Source organism: Genypterus blacodes, unplaced genomic scaffold (genome assembly GCF_046128005.1).
Source record: "Genypterus blacodes isolate CSIRO-AG114 ecotype Tasmania unplaced genomic scaffold, CSIRO-AGI_Gbla_v1 ptg000067l_1, whole genome shotgun sequence".
Lineage (NCBI taxonomy): Eukaryota > Metazoa > Chordata > Actinopteri > Ophidiiformes > Ophidiidae > Genypterus > Genypterus blacodes.
Genome location: NW_027466879.1, coordinates 1,230,579 through 1,251,955, shown reverse-complemented (window position 1 = coordinate 1,251,955; position 21,377 = coordinate 1,230,579). Strand labels below are relative to the sequence as shown.

The following is a 21,377-nucleotide window of genomic DNA, read 5'->3' as shown; positions in this document are numbered from 1 at the left end:
CCTGGGGGAGGAGCTCCAGGCCTGTCAGACTGAGGGACACCACGGGGCAGACACAGATTACACTGGAGTCAACATACACTCCGTCTGGCCTGGGAATGCTGTGGAGAACCTGCCTGCTGCCTCGCCAACCCAGAAAAAAGGGCTAGATTATTGATTTAAGCACTCATCTTCATCATCTCAAATGAAGAGAAAGACTCCATGATTTGAGGATTTCCTCATAATGATCTCTGAGCTGCAGGCCTTCATTTTGTTCCATAATTAGAAGGCCAGCTGCAGTTCTCTGGTTTTGTCTCCACATGCTACTGTTCTGTTAAACTCCAGTAAAGCTGCTAATTACAAAGTGAAAATGAAAAGCTGCAGCTGTAAAGACGCTCAGGCAGCAAGTACAGACGCACAAACATAGAGTCTGAGAAATATGTGCATGTGTGTATGGAAATGGGATTTGACGATCAAATGAAACGGTTTGTGACATGAACACTGATTTCACCTTGGCTATGTAACTCCACAATTAAATCCTCTTAGATTTGGGGAGATGAGTCATGATTAATGATGAATTATGACTCTAACTGCTGTTATATACCTCCTTCTGCACTCCGGGTGATTCTGTCCTTTCATTCTCCACTCTACTCTAACTGTCGCACAGCACTTTCAGCTCAGGATATAAAAGTTTCATCTTATCTTACAGTTTTGGTCCGGGGTGTTACAGATGTTACAGATGTTGTAACACACCAGAGGAGTTGAGTTTGGTCATGCTGGTGCCAGAGAAGCCAGAGAAACCCGAGAAACCCTGGTGTTTGGATCATGTGATGTGAGGTGTGAAGGATCATCCACAGACACACACACACCCGCAGACAGATCTGCTACATCTGCTTCGCTCCCCGGCGGTGAATCACATCTCACAGATAATTAAATACTTCCAGTGTGTGAACTCTGCGTCTCAGTTCACATGTAGCACCTGTCTGCACACGCTAAGACCGGACCCAGATGGAGATCAGGTACTGGGTCGCCTTGTATTGCGAGGCAAATCCAGTCAAATAAGGACGAGCTCGTTAACATGCCGATGACGTCATTAAGAAGGGAAGATTTATGAATGATCTTAAACGATTGAGGCGTGCGTGTGTGTGTTTACTGTGCCAGTGTGTATAGAATGAACAAACATCCTTCATCTCTTCCTCTGTGACATCCTGATCGTTCATCCTGATGCTATTTCAACACCAGTGACTCAAACATTCCAAGCAAAAGCAAATTGATTGTGTTTGCAGACAGATGTTGTCCATCAGCATAAATCACACGGAGCGTCGGAGTCTCATGGGGCCGGGAGCAGACAGTGTGTGTGTAAACAGTTAGAATGTTAACACACTCTCTCTGGTGAGGCGGTGAATCACTTTGCAATTAAGTTTGGAAGGAGAAGGGAGCATCTCCGAGCTACAAATCAAACAGGAAACTGTTGCTCATTCAGCGGTGGAGACGTGTGTTTGTATCCTTTAGCACATAGAGCATGAATCATAGCGTCAGGCTCCGTGTCCCAATATGGAGCTCAGGCTGACAGATTTGGCTTTGAGATGATCTGGAACTTGAAATTCCAAAGTCTGACAGGGCATCTGACTCAAACAAATGGAAGACAAGCCCCTAATCAAGTCATAAGTTAGGACAAAGTCACAAATCAGGCCCCAAATCAAGACAGACAAGTCATAAATCAAGCCACACATTAAGACAGGCGAGTCGCGTGTGAGTGAGTCCTCCTAGAAAGTTACAGTATGGATACGAGTGAACCAGATCTGCTTGACTGATTTCATTCCACACCTTTCTCTCTGCTGCACCTCTCTGAAAATAACCTCAGAGGCTGGAGTGTGTGAGGCTGGAGTGTGTGTGGCTGGAGTGTGTTTGAACAGCAGCACACTGGCCATGAACCTGCGTCACAGTGAAAACACGCTAAGCCTCATTTCTGTCCCTCATTGGTCTAAGACGGCCCAGCGCATCAAACCCACACCTTAATTTAGCGTGTCTTTGTGCCACTACAGCCCACACACTCACTCACTCACACACACACACACACACACACACACACACACACACACACACACACACACACACACACACACACACACACACACACACACACACACACACACACACACACACACACACACACATTCATTTCAGCTTTGGAAGCAGCAGAGCAGGAGGATTAAGCATGAAGACAGTGAGATTCTAAAAGCATTTGGTTGATCGTGCCTGGAGTTTAATGATCAGTTTGCACAGGAAGGACCGAGTCACAAGTCTGAGTACAATCATGACAAGTCAATACCGACAAATCATAAATCAAGCGTCCCAGAGTCCTATGTCACATGTCTAGTCCCAGGTCAGGACAGGTAGGACTCAGGACAAGTCACAAGTCAAGACAGATAAGTCACAAGTCCAGAGAGTCAAGTCCCACATCAAGACAGAGAAGTCTCAAGTCAGGTCCCGGGTCATGAGACAAACAAGTCACAAGTCAAAGTCCAGTCCCCTAGTCATGACAGGAGAGTCTTTGACAAGTTTTGACTTGAATATGTCTCAATATGTCCCAGTGGAGTCTGAGTCCTGATGCTGTCTCCCCTCGTAGACATGCTGCTGTCCTTCCTGTCTGTCACTGATTCACTGATGTGGCTGATTGACGCTGATCGACATCAGAGCGACACCGACGCGGTGTTGCGCAAGAGGAGATCAATGTTTTATCAGTGAGAAACAAACTCAGTCATCCTTCACTCACCGAGTCCTCTAACACGTCCTTACGGAGTCCTCTCACACGTTCTCTTTACACACAGAAACAGCACTTACTACCACAGACTGCAGCGTCCATCCACATTGCACCGTCCCGTTTCATTCAACGCGCTGGAACTTTATTCTAAGCACTTGTGGCTGTGATCTAGTCCGATATTGACTTCTCCTCTCCGGCTCCCTGTCCGGACCTATCAGGTGTCTTTGTCTCTCTGTTACACGACTCAGAGGAAAGAAAAACAAGCAGACAACTTACTTACTTCATGTTCAGCCCGAACTGAGCTCCTTCCTCTGGCGTCTCTGCGTTCAAGCGGCTCCTGCTCTGAGTCAGTGTGACAAGCAGCAGCAGTTTGTCTGTGAGGGCGGTGCTCACACTCACACACACGCAAGCACACTCACACGCTCACACACACACACACACACACACCAGACTGGCTACTGTTTAATCCACAGGACCCCGCACACACTCACCACCCACTACACGAGGTCTCTGTTTTATTACATGTGAGTCCGAAAAGATCAATGAAATAACAGCGATGTCATTTTCAAATATGAATATTCTTAATTCAATAAACAAACTAACTGTGATAACAACATAATCATCTTTCATATCTAGTTAGTCTTTGTGGTGGACCCCCTGATTTCCCCGGACCTCAGTTTGGGAACCAATTGTTTCGTAAATTCAGGTTGGCGATATTTTACAACGTGTCAGCAGAAACACTAGACCGACTGGGCAGCACCCAAGGGAGACAAACGCATTATTTACACACGCACCAACACACGCTGAGGAGAAGTGGAGTTCCAGCTGTGGCGAAAGGCAGACGACGCCCTCTAGTGGTCAGGATTTAAGCACGCGGTCCATTTTCAGTGAATCAGAGCATCAAAATTGTAGTTGTGCTAGATTATAACCAATAACTAATGAGAATGACTCTTGTAGGTCACTTCTTGAAGCTCACCGAGTTTGATTGGCTTTTTGGAAAACCTTTCTCTTAATTCTCATTTTATTGTGGCTCGATTCAACTTTATTTGTTATATTTTTGTATATTTCAAACATTTTTCTCTCTCGGTTATTGTTATTATTATTAACCTAACCCTAACGAAAGCTAAATCAATTGCAATATGCATGTTTATTCTATTGTGCTAATATCTAATTTATCTATCGCTGGAGTTAAAGCGGATGGTCATCATCAGTGACGGAGCCTCTCCCCCTGATATCAGGTAGTGACGCTGCGTGTCGGCAGCTCCGCCACACCCTCACCCTCCTCAGTGCGCAGAAGCAGCAGCGGCGTGATGATGATGATGATGGTGGTGGTGCGGCTCTTCTTGCTGGCTTCAGCCCTCAGCCTCTCTTATGCCATCCTGCCGGAGATAGTGGACTCGGGCATCAGTCACTTCCTGGAGGACAACTCCGCCCTTGGAAACACCGCGCTGAACCGCATGTATGTGGACCCGCAGGACGAGCAGCAGAGTCCGGAGGACGAGCAGCAGAGTCCGGAGGACGAGCTTCAACATCCAGAAGACAGCAGCAGCACTGCTGAGTCAGCATCTCCTCAACCTGACAAGGTGACACTAACGCACAGCGACGAGGATGGGGGCAACAAAGTAACACATCTATGACTATAAAAGCTTAAAGGCAGAAGGAGCTAACATGTCAACTTATTTTAATGGACATAGCTGTGATATCTGAATGTATTTGTATAGAAACTTGGAGAACTATTTCAAATAATCTCTCCCATGGTTTCAGAGCGACAGTGATGCTGTCACTTCCTCCTCTGAGCCCTCCAACCTTACTTTAACTGATGGCTACCAAACTGACTCTGGACTCGTGACTGTGAATGAATCCGTCCACACTACAGAAGCAGCAGAGCAGGTGAGAGCACACACAGCACACACAGCACACACAGCACACACAGCACACAAGGCTGGAAAAGTGTGTTTGCTTTTTTGCGGTGGGACTCAAACGCGACATCTGCCTCATCTTCATACAGGAGACCAACAACATCTCTGCCCTGACCAACGGACTGGGGAACGACGTGGAGCACGTGAGTCCAATTTGATCATCGTTATGTCCTGAAGACATAACAGACATAACACACACACACACACACACACACACACACACACACACACACACACACACACACACACACACACACACACACACACACACACACACACACACACACACACACTCCAGTCATGCTGCCCCTCCATCAGTAACAGATACACGTACAAGAGATTTATCTATAACTCAATTTTGTTTTCTTTAAACAATTTGGAGTCTGGATGATCATTGCCAGGCTTCTCTGGTTTCTTGTTTTTAAGATGTTTGAGCCAGATGTCTTACAGAATGAGAACAAAGCCCCCCCCACACACACACACATACGCCCTGCAGTCCATTCACAAAGCTTCAATATAGCTGCTGACTCAGCATAATGCTTGCTAATGGATTGAACCAGAGGACAGTAGAGTTCAGTGTGCCTCATGTCTTCAGGTCATCTAATGTTATCAGGTCATCTGATGTTATGCCTCCTAAAAATACAAAATCAACAAAGCCGATGAATCACATGGAGGCGTTATAAGGTTGGATTTGTTTCTCTTTGCTTTTGTTTGCTGTGTTTAGCCTGAATTCATTGTCAGATTTGAAGGTTCTAACAGAAGGAATGCTCTTTACAATTAAATGAAATAGAAACTCTTGCTTGTTTGTGGTCTTTTGGGACTCAAACTAGAGGCAGAGGCCCACAGAGTTTGACCTTGACCTCTCAGGCTCTTCCTCAGGCATGTGTCACCGCTGAAGACTGTGAGAAAGGAAAGTACTGCCTCTCCGAGAAGTGTTTCCCATGCAAAGAGCTGGATGTGGTGAGTGAACTTCAGCTTTCTATGGTTCTATAGAATTGTGGTTCAATATCTAAACCAGTTGTCTGTTCCATAAGTCTATCCCTTTCCAACACACACACTGACAGCTGGTCTCTCTCTGTGACTGCATTGCAGTGTGTCTACAAGTGTAATTGGAGTGTTGTGTTTGTCGGCCTCACATGAAAGGACAGCCGGTGTCGAGGTTAAATCACAGATCTTTGGTTTCCTCTCTGCAAGGACGAGCAGAGCAGGAATAATTAGAAGGACTCCGGTGGTTACAGTCCACTCAGCAGAGACACAGGCTGGGCTTTTATTTAAGACTGACTCAGTTATTTCTGCTCACTCTGCTGCTCCTAGTGAGGCTGCTCAGCACATTGGATGTTACACACACACACAGCACGAGGTGTGTGTCCTGTTCAAAACACTGCACTGTAACAAACCAGCACGATTCAACATCTAGAAACTTCATCTCCTGTCTTCTGTTTGTTCCCATCTCAGTAGCTTCTGATTTGTAGATGTAGGTTAACTCTTTGTTTACGCTTGTTGACAGGTTGCACCTTTATGTTTACATTGTTTCAGCCCTGCACCAAGGATGAGCAGTGTTGTGGTAAGCAGCTGTGTGTGTGGGGTCAGTGCAGTCAGAACGTCACTACAGGAGAGGAGGGCAGCACCTGTCAGCTCCAGAGCGACTGCAACCCAGACCTGTGCTGTGCCTTCCACTCAGGTACGCCTCATGTCTGCTGTCATACAGGCGTCACAGAGTAACCTAGTTTATCCCTGACAGTCCTTGAACTAAGTGTGTGTGTCATATTGATGTGTTTGCTGTGTTTCAGCTCTGCTCTTCTCCGTCTGCTTGGCTAAGCCCATAGAGCGTGAGCGCTGCTTGGGAGCCTCTAACCACCTGATGGAGCTGCTGGCCTGGGACGTTCAGGTCGATGCACCTAAGAAACACTGTCCCTGTGCTGGGGGTCTCCGCTGCCAGCACCTGGGGTGAGCACAGCAGCAGCAACCTCCTGACCGTTGACCTCTACTGGGGGCCAATATAATAAAATAAGAATTATCAGATGTGTCAATATTAAAGGTCACTTAGGTCAAAGTGTCAATGCTTTAACATGAAGTTGACCACATTTAGTAGCAAAATACGACGGTCTTGTATTTAGAATTGACTTTAAATACTTTCCTGCTCCTCAAATACAACATGTTGACTGTTATAATGCTCTGAACTGAAGCCTCTGCTCTCTCTCCTCTCCTCTGACAGGCGAGGGTCCATGTGCCTTAAGAGAGAAGACGGGAGTGAAGAGGACATGACCGACTCGCTGTATTCAGAGATCGACTACATCATCTGAGGAAAGCGTGATGGTGATGTGACTCAGCCTTGAGACGGGGGTCTGCACCCGGCCCAGCTCAGGAGGTGTAGACCCCCCACCGTTCACAGTTGTCAGTTAAGATTTGCTCTTCTCGCCCCGGCTCCTTCAACGCTTTGCACTCAAGGCCGTATTTACAGTTTACTCAATGAATCCAAAGTGGTAGATGTACAGTTTGGTAAAGTAACTAACCTGAATGACTGGAGGATGTGTGTGTTCACCATGATTCAGACCTGAGGCTTCTGTTTCTCTCCTCTGCCCTCACATGCTGGTCTGGGATCCTCACTCCTTCAGATTAAAGTGGCAGCAGATCCATGAAACAACTTCCACATGATCTCAGACCAGCATCCTAAGTAAAGTGGCCTTCTTAATATGCAACCTCCATGTTATAGAGCCAGCATTTCTATTTTTGAGCAGATAACCAGTGGGGACTCGCAAGACGTCTCCTAGCAACCATCATCTCCTAGTTTCCATATAGGAATAGACTTCAAGGACATAAAAAGACCTTGTTCTCCCCTCTTAGCTTTCAGCTTTGCAGTCATTCTAACAGTTAGCACCACTTCCTCTAACCTTAGAGCCGTTTCATCACCTTGTATTTCTGTCTGGTGAAACATTTTTAAGATTGAAACCTCTACCAGGATTCTGACTTTAGAAAACCTAAAGTTGAACTGTTTTGACACTTTACCAGTAAGAAATTCAGGATTTGTATTTGAAAGATCATTGTTATGGTTCATGGCTCATGGTTCGTCCTCCCACCTAAGGCCTGGCCCACAATGTGACCATGTGCAGGTATTTCCATCTGAACTCTGTCTCTGTACGCTGCACTGAGCCTGGAAGCTCCAAGTCTAATGTTAACAATCCCTGATGTCTATCTATGCCTGATGATAACGTGCTTATATATCTGTAAACTTTAACCTGTGCACTTTTACTGAAGCACCTGAGAGTGAAATGCTGCTTGAACACTTACCTTTAAACAAATAAAGTGTTCCTACACCAGAGCAGAGTTTCTTATAAAGGTGGATCGATATCAAAAGAAGTGAAAGTGAGAAAGTAAACATTTTAATTTACTGACAGAAAACTGCGGTTATGAAAAAAAGCATTTTAATTATTTTTCTAAAATCATCTTTAACTATTTTCACACTTGACTTAAATTCCAAAGAAATAAACATCAGAAACAAACCCAAAGGATCTCTTAACATATTGGCATTTCTACAGTGAGCAGCTCAGCAGCGTCAGGAGCCCTGAGGCTGCGGCGCTGGGCTCCAGTCCCGTCAGCGTTTGCTCGGCTGCAGGGTCCAGCAGGGATTGGTTGCCCTCTGGCGTCAGTCTATCAAGCAGCAGCGAGTGCAAGCGCCGAAACAACCTGGTGTCCGCTGCCAAACATCCCCCCCCCCCCAAAGAAAGCACCGCCCCTCCCCCCCAGGCGGCGCCACACAAGCGGGCGCCGCTACAGCTGCACTACCCAGCTCACAGGGTGCAAACCAAAACTCCCTAAATTAAAGGTTAATGCAGGAAAGAAGGTGTGCAGAATATCTCACAAGAACCAAGTGGATCCTAAAGGAGAGGAGGAAAATAACTTAAAATGAACAAAAACAAGGTTATTTCATTTGTCGACCAGGCTGCAGTTATGTATCAGTTAATCTAGAGGAAGAGGTGTGAGAGAGGCGAAGGTCAAATAAAGCAAAGAAGAGGAAGCATCTATAAGGATTACTCCCACATTACTGGAGAGGAAACTTAGTTTTCATCAAATCATGAGTGAGACTCGTCTTCTGAAAGGTGAGCTTCACTTCATCCAGTGGAGGAGGAGGGGGGGGGGAGAAAGGTTGGATAAGAAGCTCTTACTCTAGAGGAGTCAGAATCAAGTGTATGACCAGAAAGAGAAAGGAACAAAGGTGGAGCAGAGGAAGACAGGATGGACGTCTTCCTCCCAGGGTCACACCTCTGCATCCGTCCGTGGAGCTTCACCTTCCACTGATTTGTCTTTACAATATTTGATTCTTTTTCGTATTGGATAGCTTTGTACTTCCCTTTAACTTTACAGTACTGATAAACTATAGTGCACACCAGGGAGTCTGAGCCGACCCTGGAGCTCAGTAGAAGATGAGAAGCGTTTCAGCCTCGCCGTGCTGCTCGATACCCGAGTCAGTGTCCGGCTGTCCACTCATATTGAGTCTCACAGCCCGTCTGCTGCACCGCTGCAGCCTCGCAACCACAAACAAACCAGCAGTGTCCTCCTGCCCCTCAGTCCTGCCCCGGGTCCTTGGCGGGGCCTCCGTCCAGGTAGATCTTGAGGGCCTTCTCTTTACGCGGCGAGTAGCTGACCCGGTGTCCAGTCTTCAGCAGGCGGCTGCTCTCCTTCTTCATCAGCTCGTTGCGTTCGTCGTCAGAGAGCTCCATGGGCTCCTCAGTGCTGCTCCTGCACGGGAAATGAGGCGTAAAGGGTTAACACTCAGGCTGAGAGGCGATGATGCAGCTCAGTCATACTGAAGTTATTTTAATGAGCCTGTCTCACATTCCAGCAAAAAGACATGGAGATAGAGACACCCTCATTAGCGATGGTGTCCAGTTGTTCATATTGGCATGTGGCCCTGTGCTCTCAGCTGATTTACCTGAAGAAGACCACAGCTCCATCATCACAGATGTACAGAGGCCACACGTTGAGGGCTGAAACCTTTGGGTTCCAGTCCAAATCCTGATGGATCTCAAGCACAGAGATATCACAGGGAAATGTTCCTCGGCCCTGCACAAAACACACACACACACACACACACCACTCAGTCAAAGGTCATGTGAAGAAAGAGAAAATAAAAGAGAACAGATAAAAACCTGACTTACCTTTGCAAACTCAAGATTTTCAAGAGGAATACTGCTTAATTCACTGAGCTGCAAAGAAAAAGAAAAGAAAAGAAATTAGATTCAAAAGTCCTTAAAAGATTCACATAAAGTCACTTATCTAGCAGAACAACATTCTTTGGGAGCAACAGATGAATGAATGTGAAGTGTGTCAAGAGTATTTTTTTTATCCCAATGCCAAACTGTGGCACTGAATGCCATGAAAGGAAAGAGACAACAAAACATGAAAACACAGCAGCGTGTGCCGCCTTCACACCTTCTCCTTGAGCTCCTCCACACTGCTGCTCTCCAGTATGACCTCCTGGAACGGGCCCAGCTTCATGGTGGACGGGCTCCAGCGCCTGGACAGGACGGCCAGCTGGGACATGGACTTCATCTTCTCTGGTTCTGAGAAGCAGACGGGAGATCACAGATCAGACAGAACTCTAACAATGTGTCCAAACGGTGGACACCACAGACAGAATGATGAAGGACACCACAGCTGTCAGAGTCCCGTGCTTCAGTGCATGAGAACGCTGTGAAGCCGTTCGTGCTGCAGTTCAGATTCTGAATGCAGCATGAGAACACGCTCACCTCAAGGCCGTTTGTCTCCACAACATTTGATTTGTCTGGGAGTCACTATTTGTTATGCAAGCACTTTATATCTGTGATTCTGCACTGATTCTGTGTATCAACACACGTTTGCTCAAATTGGAATTCTGCTGTGAAAATGGAACGAAAAGGAAAGTGACTGATATCAAATGGGATTTATCTCAGCAACTATAAATGATCTTGATGTTTGAACCTGTGTGGAGTGTGAGGATAGGGGATAATGTGTGTGTGTGTGTGTGTGTGTGTGTGTGTGTGTGTGTGTGTGTGTGAAAGACAGAATATCTGTTACCCTGTAGGACCTCCAGGAAAACCTCCCAGTTGGAGGAGATGCTGATGTCTTCCTCATAGACGTGATAATCCAGGAACACTGTGCCAGGGTTCTTCCAGGTCTTTTTCCTCAGACGCACCCTAAACACACACACACACACACACACACACACACACACACTGTTGGTGGTTGTCGATATATAACACACATGTAGTCTGATTGGGTCTTAGTCCCAGGCTCACCGGTCGATGCTGAGGTGGAGCTTGCACTGCTCTGTCAGCTGAGGGAGCAGATCCTCTTTGGACTGCCTGACTGTCATGCCCTTAGCAAACACCGTGTCCACCAGGAACTTACAGGGCTGGGAAACACAATGACGTCAGAGCTCGGGTGAGTGACACAGGATTCAGTGTTTGATCTATTTTAAGCATCACTGTTTTGTCCTGGCTCAATAAATACTGATTTGAAATGACAAACTCTGACCACAGTCTCTCCTGGTGTGACTGATCTTACCTCTGGCTCATTCACTAACAGCTGATACACCTTCACTCTGTATTCCCCTTTCTTCAGTGCTCTTCCGAGTCGAATGGTTATCTAGAGGAAATAAGAATGAAGGTTCAGAGGTCACTGGCTCACTGACATGAAGGACAAGTGAAGGACACAGTGAGAGACCATGCAGACCTTGTTGTCGTCAGAGAAGGACGACAGAGTTTCATTGAGCCGCACGCTCTCAAACTCCTGGTTGTTGGCATAAACACGGAACACCTTGAACTGGGTGGATGCGACGCCCACAAAGGGCTCCAGGTTCTGTTTGAAGGCTGCCAGCGTTATTCTCTTGTCCACATGAACCACTAAACCTGGAGCACAGCACAAGGAACAACAGATGAAGGCATGTTCAGGGGTAATACGATTAAGAGACAGCTATTTACCTCTCACATAGGCATTTAACTTGAAATTATGAACAATTAATCCATTTAAAAGCCCATAAAGAAGAATGTTCCTACATTTCTGTGCGTCCCATGAAGAGTCTTCTTGAGCACAAGGCTCAGCTCTGAAGTAAAGGTACTGAGCCTCTGCTTTGCTCTTCCCGTTGTCGTCGTACTCGCTGTCAGTCCCCGAGTCTTCCTCCGCCGTGTCCCAGGTCTCTTTTTTGCCCTCGTGGGCTTTAGAGCGGCGGCTACTTGTGATGCTGTGTGAGTCTAGGCCGTTGGCCAGCTGGATGGGGCCGCTCTCTGCGTTACATAACGTGTCACTGCTGTGGCTGGAGCTCAGGATGTCACTGTCCACTGAGCTGGTGCTGCGGTCATTGTTCACCTCAGAGTCTGACCGCTCCTCGCCGGCAAAGTGATTCTCGGGGTCAGAGGAGGCGCCGCCGCTCGCACCGCCAGCTGCCTGGATCCGGTTCTCCAACTCTCTGTTGTCTACAGCCACACAGACTGAAGAGCTTGTGTTAGCATCTTGCGTTGGGGATTCGATATGTTCAAAGTCGCTGGCTTCAGAGCTTTTCTGGCTGTCACTGGTGCTGGAACCCTGCTGCTGTTGCTGTTGCTGCTGCAGAGACAGATTCTTTAACTTCTCTGTGCTCTCCTCTAGGATGGCCTCTACAGATTTCCTGTCGTCCTTTGCTCCCTCACAGGACGCATCAGAGTCACCTCCCGTTTTGTGGTTAAGACTTTTGTTTGCCATCGTACCGGGAGACTGCTCAGGGAGCAAGACAAAGAGTCGAATTGTATTCCCATGGCGATCCAATAGCTTCCACAAGAGGGACTCTGTGAAAGCAACCTGGTGATCTGCCGACTCTGAGCTCTCCACAAAAACCTGATGGGACAGGAAAATCAATTCACAATCAAACTCAACTGTGTTTAAAGTTGTTTGTTGATGCATCTACATATGAAGCAAACACTAAACTGTGAAGTTAGGAAAAGGAGAATAAGCAGTTAAAGTCGATTCGCATACCTTGTTACTTCTGAAGAACCCCTCAGCTTTCAGTGTCTTGTTTGGAACATAAAGGAGCCGGAGGTCGTTGTAGCAGCGCTCCAGGACGACACGCATAGTTTCTGCACACAGTCCTGTTGCCTAGGGACAAACAAATGCACATAAGTCATCTCAGACCAAAGGTCACAGGGCTGAACAGCAGGATAGCGATCATACCATGCATGCACACATGTTTGCTTAGTTGTAAGGAAGTATAGACGGTCGCTAAAGGAGAAATGAGCAGAAGTCAAGACGAGAGGTGAGAACCTGTGCGATGAGCTGTTTGAATTCAGTGATGCTCTGGTTCAGGTAAGCCCGGACGCTGACGGGAGCAGCTATGTTCTCACTGGTCAGATCCACAACATGAACCTTCACCATCACCTCTGAAGAGAAGACACAAAAGAAACAGAAGCTAAATCATGACTTTCAGACATTCGTAGCTGAAACCTTGTGGCTTCATTACGAGCAGCAGGGGGCTTCTTACCTCCGGGCTTGTACGGCTGGAACACTTGCTCTGACCTCCGTGTCTCCAGCAGCAGGTCGAACATGTATGAAGACTTGACCCCTCCAAGCAGCAGACCCATGGGCGTGTCTTCCTCACCTTCGTAGGAGCGCTCAAGGTACTCGTGGAACTCGTCGTACTTCACCAAGCGGCAGCAGTCCAACGGAACCGCTGCATCCAGGTCCATCATCTAAGTTCAAAATACACAATTGAGCTAATTCCATCTTCACGAATACTAAAGAAGCCAATGACCTACTGATGTTTTAGCACAGTCACTATGAATCACAGTCTGATGGAAGCGGTTACCTTGTAGGCCATGTCTGTTGCTTCTCTGAGAGTTTTGTCTTTGTGCACCTCCAGCTTACTCTCCATCATCATCTTCACTGGATGCATGCAGAACAGTTTGATCTGAAAGTAAAAACAAGGAGAGTGATGATAATGATACAATGTGTATCCACTCAGTCTCAGGGCCGCTCAGGGCCGCAGCTACCTTGCATGTGTTGCGCTCGATCTCCCTCTGTCTCTTCTCCTGCTCCTCTGTCTCTTTCTCCTTCTGGACCAAAGTCGTTATGTGCTCTGGGAAGTCATCCGCAGAAAAATACTCTGTAGAGAGAACAGAGAGATTTAGATACGTATGTATACACACAGTATAGATCAACACAATCATTATCATTATTAATATAATTCCTCAAAATACAGATGAAAGAAACCACACTGCACACTAAAGCAACGTCGGCTGATTCTTGCATCTATGCTGACATCATAAACTTGAACCAGAACATGAGCAGGGTTGATTACTTACTTGAGTTCCTTGAAGGATCTTTCAATCTATAAATCAGCATGTACGCATTTGTAGAGCTGTTGGAGGGAAAAGAGCGTGTGGTGAGAAAATGTTATACAAGTGACACAGATAGAACCATTGTACCCGTGTGATGTGTGTGTGACCTCTGACCTGGCAAAGGCACTGGAATAATAGCCTCTGCTCCCTGAGGACCCTCCATACGTCTTTCTGATGTCATCCTGGGTTATCTGTCCAACACACATGCACAGAAATCCAATGTCAGTTATTCCGGCCTATCTTGAAGGAATAAAAGTGGACAGGAAAAGCTGTCAGGGGCTCAGGCTGACCTTGCTAACGTGCTGATCGTTAAAGCTGTACCACTGGCCATCACTGAAGGATCTGATGCAGGCGTAGTAGTGGCCACCGGCAGCACTGCCCGAATGGACCATGACGGAGAAGAGCTCAAAGGTCAGCCCACTCTGAGAAGAGACGAGGGACATCTTACATTGCGTCTTCAATCATTCACTCCTTTGTACTTTGGTTTTACCACTGTATCTATTTAACTGCCCAAAATGGGTCAGCAGCAGTGGCGACGGTTACCTTTGGCTTCAACACTCTCTCTGCGCTGCCTGTGCTGTCCAAGCAGATCCCCTCGTCCACACAATCATCAGTGGAGAAATCGTTGCTCATCTGGTCGCTGTGGCAGCTGCCTTCATTCTCGGCCCCACTGTCGGTGCAACTCTCCGTCTGAGGAGATTTCTGGAGAAGAGACCACGGAACATGTAGAAAACAATACGGACGACACACTTGGCACTCAGCAAAGTAGATGTGAGCCTGTGATGTCATTACCGTTCTCACCTCATCCTCCACGTCCATGAACGGACTCATGTCCAGCTCCTCAGGGAAGGTCATGCAGTCGTTGAGCTTGATGCGATGCATAGTGGTGTAGTCAAAGTCAAAACGCTTCAGCTGCAGCGTCAGCAGGTAGGGAAAGTGCAGGAACCTCAGACCCTGTTCAGAGACGCAACCAGCAGAGACCACGTGAGTCAAACAACAGAAGGTCGTCTTTGCTTAACATGACTTCCGTGTCACACCGGTCTGCTCACCTTACGGGCGTCACATTTTTTTTTGCAGCGTTCACAGAAGTACTGGTTGGGTCCATCCAGAGTTTCTGGTTGAATGAACGCCTGCAGGGCCTCCTCCTGTGAAGTAGAATAAGGATGAAGCATGAAGACCAGCCTGTCACCAATCACATTGACAAGCACCCATTGATGAAATCAATGTCTCGTTGAGAAGTTCACGTCAACGTAACGCACCACACTGCCGTACGCCTGGCTGGCTCCAAAGGGTCTGATCACCAGAGGGATGTCCAGGTAGGTATCAGTCCTCCAGCTCTCATAGCCACACTCCAGACAGCGGACGTAATCCTTCAGCTTCCCCTGGTACAGCTGGTTGATCAGGTCAGCCTGAGGGGAACACGGCATTACACTCAGGCCTCCTCAGCCATGTTCACACATTGGAAAGATATATGCTTTGTGCTGTGACGGGTCTACATCCAGTAGTATCAGTCCACAGTATACAGTTACTGCATTATAGCGCCCTTGCTGATCACGGCTCCTACACTGCTGCTTTGTTTGTTTTGAAATTCAATGAGCCTTGTGAAGTATAGTGAGAAAGATGACAATTCATGTTAAGACTTGCATTTGCTTCATGGTTTAGCACTTTATTTAAAGGGATTTTAACTTTAAATGGGATTCATCATCATGTGTTTATTTGCCATAAGCAGAAACTCGTGTGTCTGGAGCACAAACACAGAATTAAGTGTCTGTTCTTCATAGCGACCACCTGAGATCAGAAATAGCAAACCCGGGGCTTAAGTGCTCCGTTCCACTGTTCCCACACTGGGCCCTTTGTTCTGGCTGGTGGGTATTGTCGCCTTAAGTGTAAAAACATTTTCCACTTTCTCCTACCTGCTCCGTCTGCTTCCACTTTTGCTCGAGGGCATCAAACATGACTCTGCACAGCTCCTGGACATCGTGCTGCTGCCAAGCTGAAATCACACAAACATCAATATGATTAACTGTTCACACACACACGTGTGAATGATCACTCGTCAGTGGCGGGTGTGAGTGCTCACCCTCACTGCTGTCCCAGCCAAAGCTGCGCGTCACATCAGTGGTCTCTATTGCTCGTTTCTTACTCGTCTGCAGCAAAACAAACAGTCTTTGCAGCTGGTATGGAATGCTGGTGACTGGGTCTTCCTCCAACTCTTCAAACTCCCAGCTGGAGGAGAAGTTGGATGTAAAAATCATTTCAAACCTGAGTGGAAACGTCACTGTAAATTGCGTGAGCGTCTGAGGGAATGTTCTTACTTGTACAGTGCATTTCTGAATTCTGGGGTCATGAACAGTGTCTGTAAGAGGCTGTTCAGATAACAGGTCATAGCTTGATTGACCAGGCCCACGTAACCTGCAGTGGAGGCAAGAGATGAGAAGATAAGAGGTTAAGAGGGTTCGTATTAAATGAGGGACAACGTGTTCAACAGGATCAAACCTCACCCGTGTCAGATTTGCTGAGGATGGAGGAGTACGAGTAAGACGGGCTGCTGTAGTCGCTGCTGCAGCCGCCGGCCGCGCCGTCTCTGGGTTGTGGCCCGATGAGACGCTCCTGGGAGCTGTCATCCAGGCCACTGCTATCTGCTGCTGCCGACTCCTGCAAACAAACACACGGTCAAGCACTTAGGTTCCAGACTGCAGACCATAGTCTAGACTGCGAAATCGGTTGTTTGAAATTCTTGAAGGCATTTGATTCTTATTATTCTGCTGCTGCCACTCACAGAGGCTATCTGGGGCTGCTCTCCCTCTTTGTCTCCCAGCTGGAGGAAATTCTTCTTCCCTCCGGGCTCAAATCCAGCATCTGAGAGAGACATTTCACTGCTGTGGTCCAGTGGAGGCTAGAGGGAGGAAGAATTGAGTTTAATAACAAAAACACGACAGACAGAGTTGAGTTGAGAGAAAAACAACGCCAGACAAATGCAGGAAGAAAACAAAGCAACAAAATCAAAACACAGATAGCTGGATGAAGTCATTTCCTATAGGCTACAAAATGCTCACAGGCTGAATCAAATCGGATCCTCATTGACTCCACTTTCTACAATGCTGCAGTGCTGACGAGTCCAGCCAGTGTAGATGGAAGCCAACATGTGCGCAACGCTACGTAACCCAAGACTTCTGTTTTTCTTCTGGCTAAGCTAACGATGAGCAAGCAATGTGCTGCTATGGAAACCGAACTTAATCCACTGACCTACTCAGTGAGATAACAAGCGCAGCACCTGGGCTTTGGCCTGGGTCAGCGGCAGGATTAGCCTGGGCTCATTTAAGAAAGAGGGACAAACAACACACCCTTTACCCAACACTGAGAGAGAGCCGCATTAGAACCGTTCAGCGTGTTTGGGCTAAATGTGGATCCAAGCAAAGGATAACAATGGTGTGACTATTCCTGGGCTACCACTACAATTACATAAGCACATCACTTTACACCTTGTGAGTAACTCATAACCCAGATGGGCTTCATAACCGAGAGGACAGCTGTGTTCCTCCCTTCCCTCGTCCCATTCTGGCAGAATCAGGTGAACGACCAAACTCATTACTTTTCTAACCGTGTCAGGTGTGTGTCCCCACGCCAGCTCAAATGTGCCGATCACATATCCGGCCTTGAGAGCCACATCTTGGTGGAGTTTGCAGAGCGACGTGGACACGGGCAGGTTGAGGGTCAGCCTCTCATTGACTGTCTTTGCGCTGGTGATGTCCTGAATAATACACAGCACTCTGGGCTCGTCGGCGGCATTCTGGATCTGCACAAACAACAAGATAAAGATCAGCACAATATGTTCCTTAGAGTTGCTACTCTGCATTCTTTTATAAATGCAAAGTATCCATGTGATACAATGAAATGAGTGTGTGCAAACCCCGACTGAAACAAGCTTACTGAAACTTTTGAAACACATTCAGCTAGAGGCCGTCTTCTAAATGAGTACGCTGTTAGAAGAAAACACTCACAGCACATGCATGAACAGGCCGTTTGTCTTGGCTTCTGCTACAACAATGGACTTTATAGACAAGAAATATGCAGCACACGTCTTTAAGTTAGAACTCACTCAGTAAGTGTTAATAATTCCTCTCAGTACATCTTGACTGACGCCGCAGAGAAACGGACATCAGGCTGCTGCTTCATGCAACAACTGAACACCATGCTGCATTGTGGGGCTTTCTCTCTCACACACACACACACACACACATTCACAGGCACGTTCACACACACAGCAAGGCTACCTGGGAAATCTTCTTCATCTCATCAAAAATACTCTGTCTGCACGTCCAAAACACACCCTGATAATACATGGAGACAGTTGAGCATGGAGAATAATATCAAACACACACAGAAAAGACATTAAGATGTAAAACGTGTCTGCAGTTACATCCCGAACCACATCTTATCGACTATACTACCCTTCAGACTGCTGGCGAGGTAAAGGGGTAATAATTACAGGAACATGTTCAAAGTGTACATAAGTTCTCTGATCTGAATTTGTGAGGTTAGAGATCTAAGCAAAATGACTGACAGGTCCAATAAAGAAGCTGCAGCTGATAACACACAAGTGTATTATGAGATTAAAGGTTATTTTTATCAAGGATATAGTCACAAGATGGCGACATGAAGCCACAGGTAGAGCAAACCACAGGCACTGCTGCCTTCTTTAGAACTGAAATGAATTCTAATTGGGGGGAAAAACTAAAACTTATTTTTGTTAAATGTCAGATTCAAAACACACAAATTGTAGATCAAGATAATGAAAGTGAATATTTAAAATGTTGATGTGTTCAGTGTTCAGTGTTCCACTGTAGGAAGAAGGAGATGTTTGTTAATCAAAACCATGAAGGGAGAAACAAAGCTCTCTGTCAGCCTCCGGGCCGGAGGCTCAACAGCACAGAGCCATAAAGGGAACAACACCAGCAGCCTTCAGGCTCCAGGCTGGGCTCACTGCTCAGCACACACAACCCAATGAGACATTTTTAAAAATACTGACTTATAGTGTAAATGATTTAAGGTAACATGCCACACACTCATGGGCGAGTCTGAGTGATGACTGAAGATCGTTATTCTGTTTGGAACAAACAAACACACACCTTATAATAAAAAAGAAATATGTCAGTGTTTATTACCTCTAACAGACCAATAAATATTGTGGAAATATGTGATAGCGTTACATCAGTAGCCTACGTCTCAGCTATGTGAGGTCGCTGTTTGGTGTTCATATTATCATTTATTAATTCTGTACAAATCACAGCCAGAAGCTGCCCAGTACAACAAAATATGGACAAACATTCTCTGTTGACCACTTGTCTACAATAGTAAAATAGGTGTGTGTGTGCCTTTATGAAGGGCACCTGAACAGAAGCTGCTGACCCTGTTACAGTCACAGGCCTCTTAGGGCTGATGGGAAGTTCAACCAGAAGATTCTGGCATCATTTTGTTACTTTGCTTTACGTGGACTAGTAAACATAATATAATCCATTATTGAAAGCTGTGACAAACTCAATACATACAATAACCTTGATCAACCAAATACTATTCTGAAATACACTCACAGCGTGAGAAACACACACTGAGTCACTGAAGACCAACACACGGTCACCTCATATGATACACATATCCAGAATCACAAACAACACAGGACTTATAAATAATTACAAACAGTAAACATTAGGTCCTTAACTGACTACTTAAAATTGTTTGAGTCTAAACAGTTACAAAACTAAGTGTATCTAAGTTACAGCAAAGTGCCAGAGAAACACAGCACATCTCCAAATCTTAGAAGCTGCAGAAACATTCAGTATTATTACTTAGTTTACTTGTTTGATTCAGTGATTATTTAAACTGCTGTCCAGCATTTCCATACATCAAATTCATCGATTCAGAATAAACCCGTTTGTTTTAATAGGGCCATTAACGAGACGTTTTCCTACACAGTCACTAAACTGTTGCTCTTCAAACACTTAGGTAACTGCGGCCTATCACTTAACGTAACGGTTTATTAAGTATAATATATGATAAAGTTGTTTAATACCCAGTGGCAACGTATTTCAGCAACACAACCGTCGTCTGATAATAAAGTGCTCCGGCTCGTTCACTTCCTGTTCAAGTGATCCGATCTGACAGCAGCCTAGCATGTTAGCATGTTGTGCTAACAGGAATGTTATCTGAAACAACAACAACACGGCCGTTTCCAATTGGTGGCGAACACCGAGCCAGGCAAAGCTGAGCTGAAGAAGGCGACATGGCAGTTTGGTCAAGACTGTCTACAGAGAGAATAATGTTCCACTCTAACATATAAGACACGTTTCAGTCCGTTATCTCTAATGTTTAAACATAAACCCCGAGGAACGAGTGAGATCCGTGAGCGGGGAGCTAATGTGGCTAACGTATACTGTTGTGCAAGACAATCGAAACAGTTAAGCTGCTGAAGATGGCAGAGAACATATAAAGTCAAGACTAAACGAATGGGTTAACGTTAGAGCTACCCTTACCGTTTCGTTACACTGCAGTTGTCAGTTTAACGTCTTCAAAACGAACAACGTCAACTACAATGGAGTTGCTCCCATAACCCGGAGTTCGAGCGAACGACGTTAGCCAAACCGTGCCAGCTAGTGTTATTAGCACGGTAGCTAACTAGTATTGAGCAGTGCTTTGAGGGATAAAAATGTTATTATCAACAACTGACAATATAAGCACGTTTAGTCGCCACAAAGACGAAGTGTTCGACCGCGTACAAACAAACTATTTCTGTTAAGGCGTTAGCGGTTTAACTTTTTCTCTCAACCCAGCCGCTGTTAGCTACAGTTAGCCGTGTCATGATAGGCCGTTAAAGTCTTGTTTACCGCTAGCTATTAGTGCTAGCCACTGATAATTAGCCTCCAAACAGTTCACCGTGGTAACAAACTCCCATATTGCCGAGACAATGTTGTGAATGTCGGTGTAAAGTGCCTGTCAGGACAAGTGCGGACGCCCCGTCGTGACTCTCCACTCTGGGCTGGGTCCGTGATAAGCTCACCTCCTTGGGCACGAACTGGTTCTCCTCGCTAGGCACCATTTCCATCTGTGCGACACTTCAGACAGGCACCGACCCGGACAAGATGTCAGCGAGAAAACTTTGCGGCGCTGAGCACAAACATGGTCTGTGGTCTGTTTGTTCAAGTGTGGATGCTTGAAAACCACAGCGAAACTTGCCGAAACTTGGCACGGGCTTATCAAAGTGAACGCAGCACTCTAGGCTCGCTCTCTCTCGGTCACAGCAGCACAAAGTGTCCTGCTATCAATGTAGAAAGATGGCCGGTGTTTCACTCCGCGAGACTTCACTCACGCAGCTGTGGC

General features: G+C 46.4%; 3 protein-coding genes across 9 annotated transcripts in view; 1 reads left to right on the top strand and 2 right to left on the bottom strand.

Moving 5' to 3' along the window:
* Positions 1-3,120, bottom strand: part of mical2a (microtubule associated monooxygenase, calponin and LIM domain containing 2a) — a 32,681-nt gene extending 29,561 nt beyond the window's left edge. The window contains exon 1 of one of the 4 annotated variants that reach the window (XM_076155587.1): positions 3,017-3,120. The gene's annotated coding sequence lies outside the window, so the exon portion shown is untranslated. The other 3 variants (XM_076155589.1, XM_076155586.1, XM_076155588.1) reach the window with 3 other exon arrangements.
* Positions 3,121-4,057: 937 nt separating this feature from the next.
* Positions 4,058-7,929, top strand: dkk3a (dickkopf WNT signaling pathway inhibitor 3a). Its single transcript, XM_076156048.1, has 7 exons — positions 4,058-4,323; positions 4,505-4,630; positions 4,749-4,802; positions 5,539-5,619; positions 6,196-6,340; positions 6,450-6,606; positions 6,875-7,929. Exons 1-7 carry the CDS (start codon positions 4,060-4,062, stop codon positions 6,960-6,962), a joined length of 915 nt encoding a protein of 304 aa, XP_076012163.1. The 5' UTR covers positions 4,058-4,059; the 3' UTR covers positions 6,963-7,929.
* Positions 7,930-8,017: 88 nt separating this feature from the next.
* Positions 8,018-21,377, bottom strand: usp47 (ubiquitin specific peptidase 47). Of its 4 annotated transcripts, none has more exons than XM_076155441.1 (28): positions 21,058-21,377; positions 17,596-17,799; positions 16,783-16,899; positions 16,505-16,658; positions 16,319-16,415; positions 16,084-16,229; positions 15,917-15,996; positions 15,263-15,412; positions 15,053-15,148; positions 14,796-14,957; positions 14,547-14,705; positions 14,294-14,425; positions 14,118-14,194; positions 13,968-14,023; positions 13,656-13,768; positions 13,472-13,573; positions 13,148-13,355; positions 12,931-13,046; positions 12,646-12,765; positions 11,694-12,507; positions 11,371-11,546; positions 11,203-11,283; positions 10,935-11,050; positions 10,714-10,832; positions 10,090-10,220; positions 9,816-9,863; positions 9,590-9,720; positions 8,018-9,396 (listed from the first exon to the last, which is right to left on the bottom strand). In XM_076155441.1, exons 1-28 carry the CDS (start codon positions 21,100-21,102, stop codon positions 9,222-9,224), a joined length of 4,125 nt encoding a protein of 1,374 aa, XP_076011556.1. In that variant the 5' UTR covers positions 21,103-21,377; the 3' UTR covers positions 8,018-9,221. The 4 variants fall into 4 exon arrangements, with proteins under 4 accessions (XP_076011556.1, XP_076011558.1, XP_076011557.1 ...); XM_076155443.1 differs by having other exon boundaries at positions 14,805-14,957; XM_076155442.1 differs by having other exon boundaries at positions 17,605-17,799.

Coding starts and splice junctions, on each gene's coding strand:
- dkk3a (XM_076156048.1), top strand. CDS start 4,060: ATGATGGTGGTGGTGCGGCTCTTCTTGCTGGCTTCAGCCCTCAGCCTC. Junction 4,324..4,504: donor CATCTCCTCAACCTGACAAG/GTGACACTAACG, acceptor CCATGGTTTCAG/AGCGACAGTGATGCTGTCAC. Junction 6,607..6,874: donor CTCCGCTGCCAGCACCTGGG/GTGAGCACAGCA, acceptor CTCCTCTGACAG/GCGAGGGTCCATGTGCCTTA.
- usp47 (XM_076155441.1), bottom strand. CDS start 21,102: ATGGAAATGGTGCCTAGCGAGGAGAACCAGTTCGTGCCCAAGGAG. Junction 16,659..16,782: donor AGCAGCCCCAGATAGCCTCT/GTGAGTGGCAGC, acceptor GTTTGTTTGCAG/GAGTCGGCAGCAGCAGATAG. Junction 14,024..14,117: donor TATTCCAGTGCCTTTGCCAG/GTCAGAGGTCAC, acceptor TCCCTCCAACAG/CTCTACAAATGCGTACATGC.